This window comes from Antedon bifida, chromosome 10, assembly GCF_963402885.1.
Source record: "Antedon bifida chromosome 10, ecAntBifi1.1, whole genome shotgun sequence".
NCBI lineage: Eukaryota > Metazoa > Echinodermata > Crinoidea > Comatulida > Antedonidae > Antedon > Antedon bifida.
Genome location: NC_136235.1, coordinates 20256112 through 20271722, shown reverse-complemented (window position 1 = coordinate 20271722; position 15611 = coordinate 20256112). Strand labels below are relative to the sequence as shown.

General features: G+C 31.1%; 1 protein-coding gene across 9 annotated transcripts in view; it reads right to left on the bottom strand.

The window, feature by feature from the left end:
* Positions 1-15611, bottom strand: part of LOC144854438 (protein unc-13 homolog B-like) — a 128360-nt gene that overhangs the window by 94681 nt on the left and 18068 nt on the right. For 7 of the 9 annotated variants that reach the window (XM_078712396.1, XM_078712398.1, XM_078712402.1 and 4 more), the window contains exons 3-4: positions 3219-3248; positions 2743-2842 (exon numbers count right to left, since the gene is read on the bottom strand). In XM_078712396.1, the coding sequence (XP_078568522.1) occupies positions 2743-2842; positions 3219-3248 (130 nt within the window). Of the gene's footprint in view, positions 1-2742; positions 2843-3218; positions 3249-8648; positions 8772-15611 lie in introns of those variants that run through there. The other 2 variants (XM_078712403.1, XM_078712401.1) reach the window with 2 other exon arrangements.

Sequence of the window (15611 nt, the reverse complement as noted above, 5' to 3'; positions counted from 1 at the left end):
TCTAGACAAAATTTGGAACTTTAAACGATGTATTTAAGCTCCAAATCTGAGCCCACGCACTGCGGAATGGAGTGAAATCCGGGATAGAGACATGATAAATATTCTCTAATGTAAACATACAGATTGTAATGTTAATTGAGTGGTCTGTTTAAGACTCTATTAAAATGACTAATACATCAGGGAATCAACTTGCTATCCACATAATCGATATTTAATTGCTGGAAATCCATATCCTTTACATTAAACTACCTATCCTTTTATCTTCCTTCACAAAATAGTAGGCCTATCAGGACAGACAGACAAACAGATGGATTTGACGATGTCCTTTGGAACAGTAAATCTCTCATAAACCACGCACGAATTACAAAGAAATGTGTTTTGGATATGAATACTATTCTAAAATGGCTTCATTTTAATGTCTACTATGTGGGATTTCTTTGCATCCGGGTTTAGTACTAAATCAGTTTAGTACTAAATCAGTTTAATATTAGCAAAGATACCGGGACCACAGAGCAAGTATTCCCACCTCTCATCACTCCTCATGGTTTTCTAATCTTTCCAGTTACAATTCTGGTCATTTTGATACTCTCCCCAACCCCACCTCCTCCATGGCGGTTCTAAGAATTTGAATGAAAATTAGATATATCTTTTAAATAACTTTGGTGTGTGATAGAAAAAGTAAATTTAGTTCTATGTTTTAAATGCATAAACATAAACACTTATATTCAAAGAGACATACAAATAATCTTCTGACTGATATGACCAAACAATAAAACATATGTGAGCCTACAATATGATTTACAGTACAATTTATACACCAAAAAGTTCAAGTAACAAGGACAAAAATAACAGATGATAAAATATCAACAATTACATAAAGTTGAAAACAAGCCGATAAATATAAACTAGCCAATTATTACCTTTATATTTTCGTAAAAGATCCTGCGATTACACAACACAACTGATTTTTTTCTACAACCATTTACATCTATTTGTTTTAAAACTAGAAATCGCTCAAATAATAATACATAATATCACACATTGAACATACAAGTCAATCATGGCATAATCCATATATGGTGATTGGAAGTCATGTTGAAACATTATAAACAGATACAAATGGCATGAATCATTACATACACACTATCATGGCATCGTTTTATAAATGGGTGTTGGACGTTTTTTTTTTTTGGTGCCTGAATCCCATGACGACGAAACCCATTTGTTATGTTTAAAGCCATCAGGCTGGATATATATTATTAGGTTTACTTTTAACCTTTTTTCTTTCCTGCTCAATATTTGATACAAACAAAATATTTTAATAATTAACATTTAAAAAAAAATTTAACATGATTTCATACTATTTTCATAAACTAAAGCTCTGTTTACACTATCAAACTTCATGTGACAAAAAATGATGAGTGATGTGCCCATATATGGACATAATTATGTCATATCACTACCATATTTGGGCATATCACTACCATATTTGGGCATATCACTACCATATTTGTCAAACTAGTTTTATAGTGTAGACAGAGCTTTAAAAAAATGTTTAACATTTGTCCAACATTAAAAATTAATGGAAACGTTTTGGCCACCAAGAGAGGATAATCTTTGACAGTAGTTGCCCTCAGGGAAACAAAAATATCTACAATCTTCAACATGTACATCTCAGGATTGGATCATCCGCTAGTTTGTCCGCACAACGAAAATGGACAACGAAATTATCACGGACAACGAAAACATCACAACCCACAACCAACCCAGTCATAACAACAACTAAAGGTCGGGTCATAAACTCTAGTGTGATGCAGTTTACCTGCTTTATTGGAGTATAAAGATCCAGATCCAGATCCACATCATAATGCAGGCTTTCTGATGTAGTACATAGGTATTTGACAACATTGTACAATGTACACATAATTGTCATAGTTTTTTCTTTTTATGTTCTTCAAACTATACAACTTTCACTTGCAGTTTTACACAATATTCTGATTAATACCCATATCTCAAGAGTTGGTTCACAATCAATCACTCTTTTCAACAGTGTCTATGTTATTTACTTACAGGAAAGACAAGAATACGCTAAAGTAAATTCAATAACCATAACGAGTCTCTGTAGGTGTAAGGAATGACAAATAATGTAAAGCCCTTTTGGAAAATAAAAACTCAGAAATCAAGTGTCTGTAAACGGTGTCTTTGCTAATAATTCTTTGATGAAGGTCAGCTAACACTCCTGTTGGACCTTTGACTCTATTATCACAAATAAACACAAAATTGACATCTTTTAATTTAAAAATAAACTTATTTCAAAAGGCTTTTGTTCTGCTTCAGTGCTGTCAAAATATAGTGGGGTTAATATGAATGTTTTATAATAAACAATAGACATTTTAAAGCTGCATCACTACACTTTAGCACTTTAATTTAATAATATTGTATAATATTCAAACCACATGCTAGCTAGCTATAAAGTGTGTACATGCATGCAGGCGAGTTGACCAATGACAAGCCACTGTTCAAATAACCCATTGCTTGCATTGCGTTACGTCCTTGCGTTGCGTCACTAGTGGGAATCAAGCTTTAAGAATCTCTCTTTCAAACTGTCCTCGCTCGTCACCTTGAAACAGGTTTCATGGTTTCTAGGTCTAGACGACGACCGACATCGACTGACATGATTTAGGTTGGTCGTCAGTTTTTGCAAATCAAAAGCTTACTAAATTTAAAATGGTCAGTACTTACAACATAAAATCTTGATCCCATGACGGGTTGTTTCCTCGGAAAGTAACGGTGGTAGACTTGACATTTTCTAACTTAAGTGTTACATAGGAATGGAATTTATCTGAAAAAATAAACAGGAATAATGATAATAACTTTGAATTTCATTTATTTATACAATTAATGTGCCAAAGGAGAGAAACAAAAATAGAAATGCAAAAAAAATAAGTTTTAGAAACATTGCTTCATACTAGTGGAAGATGGGTTAAAAGACAGGCAGTTCAAATGAGAAATGTTGGTGAAATATTAATTTTGAATCAAACTACTTTTAGACTCCTACTTTTAAAAAAAAGGAAATGATGAAAAAGAACCTTTATTCCAAAAGAAAATAAAAAGAATGCCAGAAAAGTTAAATACTAAATTAAAAAGTAATAGTTAGAAATTCTAATCAAGCATTTTAACTAAGATATAAAAAATAAAAAAACTCATTATTTGTATACCTTCACTAAAACCAAACCCACTCATAAAATCTATAAAACAAAAAAGCAACAAAAAGTGGATATAGCAAAACTGTAAACATCTCACATAACATTCTAATTTACATTCAAATATATTGTTTCTTTGTGTTTGTATAACAATAAAGAAAAGAATAAACATTAAAGATGTGTTCAATAACATACATGTTCATTGATTACTGTAGGTCTACAGCAAAGGATACAATTCAATAAATAAAACTGTATTATTCCACACTGAAAACATGTGCTTTACTGTTTGATGTGTTGAAATACTGAACATAGGGAAAAAACAAATATTCATTCTTTAAAAACTACTTAAAACATTTTCATCTGGCTCAATTCTCAAGTCTCAATTTAACTTTTCCTTGCTCAGGTTTTCAATACAAACAGGCCATAATATGAAGATAATAGACAAGATAGTATTAAAAACAATCTTGATACTTTTACAAATAAAGTATTTTAATTCAAATTGTAATGATGTCAATAAGAGGTAGGTAGCAACACAAACACAAACAGGACTCTGAAAAGTGCCTATTATCAGAATATCCTGCAAGTCTAATCAACATCTATTATTAGTAATAACCTTTTCTTGTCCTACTTCTATCCTAAGATTTTGTGTCATGAATAAAAACTTATTATACATTGATAACAAAAATAGCATGCATGTTGTAATCTATAAAAAGGTTTACTTGTCAAATAAGATGTAATTACCTCTCTATAGAAACGACATTTACAGTAACCAATTAAATATTTAATTTTAGTATGTAGATTTTACTTTAATGAATACATATTTTAGTAATCTGTTGGTGATTAGTTTCAGAAGTGATCATCAATATTAATCGATTATTCACTATTAAAAAATTATTTTATCACTAGGCTTAGACTGGCAACGAGGCGGTCAAAATGACGTCTGTTTGCAACAAAGCAAATTAAAGAGAAAACAAATTCAAATGCGCAAGCTAACAAACATTGTTTAAGACTGATTCACTATGCTATGGCACTGAGTCAAATGGATTGAACTGAATAAGAAATATCATTTAAAACATTGTGACATAACAAGAAAAACTTGAAAAAGGTTTTTTTCATAACTAAATAGCTTTATAAAGTTTTAAAAATCCACAATACTGTAGAAACCTCCAAGATTAATAGTCAAGAAGATACGGCTACTCCAACTAAGACTAATGTAGATCCAGAAACATTGAAAGAACCACATTTAGACAATTTTATTTATATAACTATGTTTCCACATTTGAACTTTATTGGTCGAAAGGAGTTCATGTTGTTCGAAAAATACCAAATGGAACAAAAGATATCACTTGAAAATCGCATTAGAAAATTGACTTTAACTACTTTTTCCATAGTTTTATTAGTTGACAAGGATTGTTGTTAAAAAGTTACAAATGGAACACAAAGATATGTGAAAGAAACTTTTTGATTTGATTTAGTCAAACTAAAGAATTTAGAAGATGGAGGTACTGGTAAGTGTTATCAACAAAGAAGATCATCAACAAATGAAAGACTATGTCGCTAAAAGATAGTTGCACATTCCAATCTTGGTTGTTGTACCAGTTGATGGCACCACTGATGAGAAGCAGAAGATCACAATAAGTTAATGGTGTGGAAACTGATTGTGTTAAAAGAAAGCACACCTGCCTGGTGATACATGGATGAATGCAACAGGAACGTGAAAGGAAGAAGTAACGATATATGGCACAAACCAAAACTTGCATAAATGATAATGAAAAAGAAAATAATAAACAAATTTGTATTGCATTCAAATTTTGATTTTTAGCAATCTGAAATAGTCAATATAAACAAAATTTAGATATTGTCAAACATTGTCTACTCTAAATAACAATGTTTTGCAAGTTCATAAAATAATTTAGAAACTTAAGGATGTCATAATTCATATCGTACAGTAAATAAGAGATTTAGTTGTAAATTATTGATATGTGACCACTTGGATAGTTGTTAAACATTTATGGAAGATATACAATTTCTACCTGATATATCAATATGAAACAGGTGATACAGAAACATTAAACTATTACAAGATGCAAAGCAAGTTTAAACTCAATTTAAAAGCATCATGTCTTGATGACACAGATTTTATCAAATCTATTTTGGCGTAAATCAACAAGAAATTAGCACCATTAAACTTCAAATGATACAAAAACTTAACTTTCAACACCTATGAAACTAAATCCAATTCCAATCTATAGTAACATAGGCTTTTGTTTTGAATTATGAAAAGCGATATCTTTCGTAAAACGTAAAGATGAAAACTTTGCCAGGCATGGAGAAACTCTAGAACAGATGTTGGGAAACATTAGAGCAGGCATTAGGCTTAAGCTTGTTTAAGTTGCATCATTAAGGTTACAGATAGTAAGTAAGCTGCCAAAAGACAATAGAGAATAGTATTGATCAAGTTCTCACATTTAAACTTGATTCTAACTACATTCTCTACAAACCAAAACTCATTAATCAAATGGAATATATAGGTAGAGTTTATTAGAAAATTAAAGAGACAATGTCACTTTTCTTGGAAAACATTTATTAGAATTTACAGAGGACTCACAAAAGTAAGGATTTTATATTAATATGTTTAAAGAGTGATGGAAAACAGAAACTTTTTTTATAGAAATTATTAATAGCAAATTTATTAAAGATATGGTACTGGCATTTAAAAAAAAATTATTCTGAAACTGGTAAAAACTTTTGCAGAACATCCTGATTGATCTACTATCTATATCATACAGGGAGTTTGTACAATTATCAGACATTGTTCTATTGCACGTATCCATACACATGGGGAAAAACATGACAGGAATGACTAGAAAGGTTATACATGGTGGGTATTTAGGGCCTGTTCAGACCTATTGTATTGTACACGGCGTACAACTCCAGGTCTGAACCAGGAAAAGATTAGTGGAAGCCACCTCGTACGACATTGATCTTTCGTTCGTTACGACAGCTCAAGGTACAGGATTAGTGAACTCTGCTTACGATACGAAAGTCATGCATTAACGATTTTGACCTCTAACCAATCAAATTTATTCTTGCATACCAGATGTTCACCAAAATCGGTGACAATTCAGTTTTTAAATGAAAGCCTAGGTAGGCAAATCTGAACACTTTGCTGTTACGACGCTAATTATAATATGACATTGCTTGCGATACGAAAGCATAACTCCATGGATCTGAACATACCCTTATACTTGTGATTGGGTAGAACCCTATCAAAAAACCAAAACATTAATATTTGAATTTATTGTATTGTATACTTTAAAACATGCATTTTTCGATTGCATGTCATTCATGTAAAAACTGCATAATATTTTCTGAAATTGGTATTAAAATTTAAAATCAGGATACAAATTGAAGTAATCATTGAACCAGTTAAGTATGGCATTATAATCACCTGTTTATATGTACTATTATATTAATCTTGGAAATTAACGATACAGTATCTAATATCTAGTAAAAAGCAGAGTATCATAATATGAAAATTTTTGATAAAAAAGGGTTTCTTTTTTAAACAGACTGCTGATATTATTCCACTGACTAGACTTGGCTGTTACAGTCCGAATTTAAGAAATAAAAACAAAATTACCCAAGCCACTAAAACAACTAGATTTTTTAAAAGTCACATACCATTTTTCATCAATTTACTACATTTTGATCCATTTTTATCTTCCATGCTGACTTGCGACTGCTCTTGCCTTTTTTGACTTTTGATGTGTTTTTTTTTTGCCTGTTTCTTTGGTTTTTTAGCTTTCTATTTTTACATAATTCTTAATGCTGCCTTTAATTCTTACACATTTGTATGCAATATTTTTGACATGTTTTTACAGGCACTTGGCCATTTGGCCACAAGATGTAAAGTTGGTCAGTATAAATATATATGTATAATTGTGTCTATATTTATTAGTATAAGGAGAAACATACTTCAGAATATATCTGAAAACTTTTTTTATAAAGAATGTAAAACAAAAGGACCAGTACTTAACATTTTGTTAAGTATGGCTGAAGTGCCCTTTTCTAGAGTCTTGAATTGGAAGTGATGGTAAACAGAAAATGAAACAAGATCATGGAGATTGATTCCCCTCTTAGGGCTACAGGCTTGTGGTAGGTTGTATATACTTAGGGTATGTTCACATGTACGGCATAAGGCAGGCTACAGGCTTATGATAGAACACTTAGGGTATGTTTTCATTTCATTTCATAATAACATTTATTTCCTTCATAATATACAAAATAAATAATACGATACAAAATTCATAACGAGAAGAAAGATAGTTAAAACAATACAATTTTTTTTTCTCATATTTAAAATGAATAAAACAATATTATGAAGGAGGCACAATTTCAAAAAAGCAAAAGCTTGTGTTGAAAGTGCCTGAACAGAAACAAAAAGTAACTAAAATCAAGTTAGTAAATAATAGTAAATGGTATATAGGAATAAAGTTACGGCGTATGGCTTATTTATGCTGTACGTGTATTGTACTCTAATGATTATAACTGATATTTACGTTTAAATAGTGCTTTTCTTTGTAGCAGAATCAGGCCCTAAACTCAGGAATATGTACATCCCAATGGAATCATACCATTTGATTTGACCTTTTAAGAGAAACACACATGATATTTGCCTTATCGCTGGTTGCATGAGAAATATTCATAGACGTTTACTATAACATTTATGGCAAAATCTGGACAGCAAGCAAATGGTAATCACTAATAATATCAAAATCATACTGTAAAACACCGGGATTGTATTCAAAAGAGTATAGGCTTCTTTTGGAGAAATCGAAAAAAAAAGAAATAAAAAAATACACCAATAAGAGTTATATTTGCAATGACAACCCAGTGGCTTGAACTGAGATTGTTCCCTTTTCTTGCGAAAACTGCACCACTTTATTTCTTGTGACTATACATCACTGTAATACTACTTTTATTCTATTTATTTTATTTCATTTACGACAATAATAGTAGGAAATTATGTTCATATATCATGTTTATTATTTAAAATTTGCATAATATTAGAAGTACAATATTAAATTTCAATAATACTGAAACAAATACATGACCTGTCACCTCTTAATGAAAAATATTAGCAATGCTAATATAATAACAAAATATGATATGCAAAATATATATGAGAAGTTAAATGGGATTTAGTATAATCTGCCACATATTCTACTTGTTAGCTTCAATTCCTCCATGATTTGTAGGTCTAAATCTAAATCTAAATCTAAATCTAAATCTAAATTAGTAAATCCTAAATAACATTGCCATAGATAAGAGATTAACATTGGATTATAAAATAACAATATACATCATTATACTTATGTACATAAAGTATATTATCATAACATAATAATGAAAACAGATATGTAACATTAATGGTAAACATACCTTAACATAACTTCTTCTAATATCAAACTATTGGTCAAGAATTTAACTACATTTGTAAATTCCGTTATTGTTTATAATCCAGAGTATTCACCAAACCCAGAGTGGCACAAATAGAAGTATGAATACAACATCAGATGACCAAGATAAGAAATTATTGATATTTCAGCATGGCATGTTGATTAGGTATGCACGGCGTATTTCTGTACATTATTTATAGTCCAATCATACCTATCTCACAAACCTAATTATATACGCATGGTGGCACGCTATACCGGTAGCCCTACTGCTTCCATTACGGCCTGTTCATCAATTATGCAATATTCAATATTAAGACTTTAGGTAAATTTATTTACTAAAGTGTTAAAGTACATACATATTACCAAGTGATCCATATCGTATTGTTATTATTTAGCAATATCACAGTTATTAATATACTAATATAATATATTAATATGTTTTATGAGACCATAATTACAAAAAAACATTGTACAGTAACCATAATACAACATACACTATACCCTGTTATACTACATAAACAACAGTATTTGATTAGCCTCTATTGTATCATTAAAGCTGTAATTGTTCCTTCTAAAACTATATTGTACTTCTTATATTATGTTTCATTGCATTTTTTGTTGTTCTGGAAAAACAATGACGCTATACGATTGAGACCTCAGTAAAGCTGCTTATTATTTTAAAAGTAGATCATTTTCACTCAGGCTTATGCCGACTGAAAGCAACAACATTCAACTGAAGGAACTTTGCTCAAGAACACTTGAGTTGACTTTTGAGCAACTGAACAGAACTGAAAGATCTAGTGTCCGAGCGCTTAAAAATTACATTTGCCATATAACGCTACAGATACTTTTAGATATCCATTGGTCGACATCATAGAAATACATAGTATATTGTAAGCAGAATTAAAAGACTGCATGTTCATATCTGATAAAATACTATAATAAACACAATTTACTGAATCCTGTATATCCCCATTACAGAGGTTTTCTATTCCATATTTGTCTCTAGGACTGATTCAATGACACTTTGTGTACGTTCTCAGTTAGAACACATTTATATAGCACACTCTAGTGTTTGGGGTTTTGCCATTTCTAAGAAATTATCATGTTCAGTAATAGAACACTATTGTTCTAGTAATGGACAATTGTAAACATTATATAGCACACTCTAGTGTTTGGGGTTTGTTTAAGAACAATGGTTTTTGCAATTTCTAAGAAATTACCATGGCAATATAAACAAAACAGAAGAAATTAGAAGCCTGAGGATTGACACAAGTCTCCAGTTATTATTTACGTTTCAAACACTCGCTGGTGGCGCTAAACAAATTACCTATCAAACTAGGTAATTCCAGCTCGAGTAGTTATATGGAAAGATTTTTGTTTTATGAATATCAAGATGAAATTCCATTTAAAATATCTCATCTGGTTCCCCAGCATGAAAAGAAAGGTTGGACTACAAATTATTCGGCAGACAGTAGTCGGAAAAGTCAATCTCATGACAATGGAAAAAATAATCAGGCGAGCGAGTGGCCACATGATGACAGGTCATAAACGTGACTAAAAGCATCGATATGATGATCTCATTTCATCTTATAGGCAGCAACTACAGGTGGTTTGGAGTTAAAACAGGAAGGTGTGCTTAATGAGTTTGTTTTATATTTCACATCCAACGGCAAACATGAATGAGAGATAATTAGACGAAGGTATAGCTGTAATGCTCTGAAAAATAGCAATACCCATTACTTCACAGATAAATAACGATAAAGGACGATAAACAGTTTTTTTTACAAAGCTTTTGAAGTGTTTACACCTCAATAAACAATACATTTTTTAAAGCAACAATTCAACAAAATTGCATTTAATAATGTTTTTAATTTTTATATCCTTTTAAAGATAAATTGTCTTCTTGAATAATAATTTTAATGGCACATACACATTCACTTATGACTAAAATTCAGATAAAAATAATTATAGCTTTAATATCCCAAATAATAAAAAGTAATTTAAAGGGAAAAAAGCCTATTTTCCTTTGCTAATTTATCATTATTCTGTAATTTTTTTATTGTGAAAGTAAATACTAATTAAAACTACAAATTGACCTATTTTTACCAAATTTTAGTTTAGTTTTTTCTTCAGTTTTGAAGGACAATTACATCTTAAGGATTGCAGACCTGATTCCTTGATGGTGTGAAACAGATTCTAGAGAGAAAATGCTATATTTATACAGAATAATATATCCAGTGCATGCCTGTCAATATATTAAAGGTAAAATGTAGGCCTATTTAAAATGGTCGCCACTTTGTTTTGTATTTTATTTTAACCTACTATTAATAGACGAGAATAAGTAACTACATTATTGTTTAATACATTTTAATTAATAAACTTTATTTATTATTAACACAAGCTTTTTACAAGTAAGTATTGTTCTGTCTATAAGATAATTTTGGTTTTTTTTACTATTACATTTCACTTGTTTAATTCCTTTCTTATTTAGGATTTAAATGTTATTTTTGATAGGTTTCTTTTTGTTTTTATCGTTTATTGTTTACAACTTTATATTCAGGTATACCAAGGACAAATACAAGTAGGTATACTATAGAGGGCCTACTTGTTTCCTTGTCTGATAGTCCTTTACATTGTTTATTTAACACTCCCATATCCTTCCTATACTATTTATAATCATGATTTGCCAATTATTTTTCCATCTCAACACTCTTATTACCTATATCACATTATTACTCTTCTGAACTTTGAACAAATTTCGAAACAAATTTTAAATATTGATGATATGGCTTGCATCAATTTTTTTAATTGATTGAATTGATGAAATAAAAATAAATTGTTTACCCCTAGATAATTCAGAAAACTTCTGCATTTAGAACGCCGCAAAATATTAGGAACAGGCACGCTAGAAAGTTCGGTCATCTTTCAGCAGACACATTCTCAATGTTGTCATGCTTCACACAAGGTTTTCATTTGAATTTTGTTTAAAGATTTTTAAAAATAAATCAGTGTACTACTGTTGTGGGCTGTCTCATTTGTTCGCAATACAATACTTTTTTAATAGTGTAAGAAAATAATATTTTGAAGGCAAAACACCTGTCTGTTCCGACTTAGCCAGAGGACAAATTAAATAAACGAGCTGTAACTCTACGACTAGAAAGTAAATATCACATTTTACACAATCATCAGAAGAAGGATATTGACTTAAAGCTCAGGTACAGGCAGGAATTTTAAATATAATATCTGGTTAATTGTACATAAATCAAATATTTGTAACAGAAATCAAGACGAAAAAACATGAATTTCCCTTAATATGGTCAAATACAAAATTTGGCAAAATTCTGCCATAAAAACCAGGAAGACTTTTTTTCAGTAGTTAGGTAGTTTAACCTAATGTAATAACATGTCTGGTGACTCCTTAGAAGGTGAAAAAAGATGGTGGATATACGGTGGATAATTTTTGCTATAGCATGAAAATAAAAATCTGAAGTTGAATAAAAATACCAGAAATGTAAAATTCAAGTTATATTACCTATATTTAGTCATCTGATAACATTTTTTACCACACCGTTTATTTTTCATAGCTTTTTAAAATGCCTCTCTATTTACAAAATTTGTGTACAAAGGAATAGAGATTTTACTGTGTAATTTGAACTATCCCCCCACTGATAAGAAAGTGCTTAGGGGAAACTATAGATCGATAATTATTGGAATGTATGATCAATAGAAATTTTTTGCCCGCACCTGGCCTTTAAAAGAACATATTAAAATGTATTAATTGAAATAACTACCTAAAAACATCAATAAAAAAAATCCATTGATTGCATTGTGTTATTGTTAAGGTAATCAATAGCATGATGTCTTTTAGCGATTACTTAAATAAAGAAAATTGAACAAAACTATATTCCGACCGGGTACAGTAGCTGACCCCACATGAGAAGGTCAAACGAACATTTGACTATGTACTTGCAGTGGATAATAATAGAATGCGTTTGCATCGGATCGAAGACTGATTACGTATCACATACTGTGCATTTGGATCCATGTTCAGGTGGTACATTCCACGTTCAGGTTTTCAAACATTTTTAGAATTTTGGGGTTCATTTTTTTAAAATATAACAGCCCATCTTCAATCCTCCTCCAACTGTAAACATTCATTATTTTCATACTCAACGAGGGCTAGTCGAGCCATGCTTGGCACTTTAAAAAAACTAGTCAATCCCTAAACATTTAAAATAAGATTGACTAAATCATTTTATTATGACCTACAGTAGTAACTATAAGTCTTGCAGAGGAATTGTAGCATTGAGTCTTTTCTACAGTAATACGAGATGAGGACATACAATACAATTATGCAAGCTGTACAGCAATATTCTAGTAAACCACATTTAGTAATGGTATAGATGTTGTTGACCATGAGCTGCTAAATAATACAAAAGTAAATATTTGCTAAACTTTTGTATCTTAAGTCAGTAATGATATGAGCATCGTGTAAAGATAAAATGCCCCATTATAACATAGATAAGATAGGAGAATGAAATTAATGAATAACGCTATATTTGTTGTTATATTGTACTCAGTCAGATGCTTTATTGATTTTATTTTCTTGTCTTTGCCAATATGAAAATAATTCCATTCATAATTAGATGTTTCTTTCTTTTCACGGTAAATCAACAGCTGAATAACTAGCTATACATGCAGTTTAATAATACAGAAATCCTGCTTGTTGCTTACGATGTCCTAAACAATTGGTAAATGTAATTTATCATGTGAGCAGTTTAATGTTGACACGATTGTCCGATATTGCTTGCTGCCACGGATCGATACACAATTTAATATTGCTAATATTTGAATGTGAAACGAGAATGCAAATTTGTTTAATATCATTAATAAGAGTTTAACCAAATAATTAATAGTTTAGCGTAGATATTAACAACAAATGGATTTATTTGAACTGGTAATTCTCGAATTATATTTAACATAATTTAAAGATTAAGGTTAAATATGCATATCTTACACAGAGAACAGCAGAATGAGATTCTTAAAGTATAGTAACATGTGTTAATGAAATACAAGAATTTGTATTAATATAGATGATGATCTAAAAAATCAACATTGCAGCAACCATTTCTAGTGTTTGTTTTTTATGTTTGTTCAAATAAATTCTAGTCATTTTCTGAATCAAGGCTCATAGTAATATTCGCAGTCAAACAAAATAATTGTTTTGAAACATAAAGACAATTAGTTGAGACATTAATTTATAGTAGTAATTTAAACAAGACATTATGTCAATGACAGCTGGATTTGGATTATTATATAATATAAGGACTTTAAACTGTAGGTACAGTGTACACAGCTGGTTCATGTGCACTTTACAGAACCTAGTACATCTTTCGAGACAAGTAGGGGGTTACCCCGGTGTACTAGTTCACACACAGCCATCAAACTCATCATAGTACTATACTATACACTGGGCCCTCTGGTCTTTGACTAAAGAGGCTACCCAGTGTCATATACTGTACATTACTTGTACTGTAACTGTAACCGATTGTAATGGTCTAACGCCCTCTATATAGATAGTGTTGTGGAGAATGAATAAAGCCCCGGATGCGGGGAAGATGGAGAACAACTAAACCTAGACTCACGTGTGTTTACTTGTTGTGCTTTTATTGTTCAGATATTTACCTTAAATGGTGTTAGTACACAACAAATTGGCGACGAGGATGGGATTATTACATATCGTAATTTGTGATGGCTCAATTAGGAATCCTACACGAATATGTAGAAGCAGAAAACTGGTCGGATTATGTTGAGAGGCTAGAACAGTATTTTGTTGCGAACGATATCGACAACGGCGAGAAGAAACGAGCAGTGTTGCTGACGGTATGTGGAAAAAAAACGTACAGTTTGATGAAAGATTTACTGGCACCAGCGAAGGTGACCGACAAGTCATATGAAGATTTAATTAACTTGATAACTGGGCATACAGAGCCAAAGCCAAATATCATAGTTAGTCGATTTAAATTCTATTCTAATCATCGACAAAATAAAGAGAGTGTAGCGGATTACGTAGCACGATTGAGACGGCTAGCAGAACCATGTGACTTTGGGGCGACATTAGAAGAGATGTTGAGGGATCGTCTTGTGTTAGGTATTAATGATAATTCAATACAACGGCGAATGTTAGCAGAACCGGATTTAACATTTAAAAAGGCAGTTGATATTTCAGGCGCAATTTTGGCAGTGGACAAACAAGTGCATGATATTAATATGGAGGCAGGATACCCATCGATTGATACATCAGTTAAACAAATTCAAGGTAATCCTAGAGCCAGATTTAAGAGACAGGTGAAACCTAACTATGGGGAGAAAGCAAAGTGTTGGAAATGTGGCAGGGAAGGTCATCTTAGCAGAGATGAAAATTGTCCAGCGAAGAGGTCAAAATGTCATCGATGTGGAATCACAGGACATTTTGAAATTGTTTGTAGAAGTAAAAATAAACCACCTGATGGAAAGAAAAAGGGACATACTAATAGAAAGGTTAAGGGTCAGTTGGGAGAATTAGATGTAAATGATGATTATGAAGATTGTTGTGAATATGATTATAATACAGTAGCTTTACCAACTAGTAGAGATTGTAATGACATATATCATGAATTGTTTACTATTACTAATAATGTTATTCTAAGTAGAACAAGCACTGATCCATATCAAACAGTGTTAAATGTAAATGGTATTAACATTAAGATGGAAATTGACACAGGTGCCGCTGTATCTGTGATAAGTGATCATATGTTGAAACAAGTGTGGCCTAACAGTAAAGATAGACCCATAATTAAACCATCTGATGCTAAATTGAAAACATACACTGGAGAAGAAATTAAAGTAGTTGGTGTGTGTCATGTAAAGGTGAAATGTATGGAGGGTAAACTGGTTATGTTAC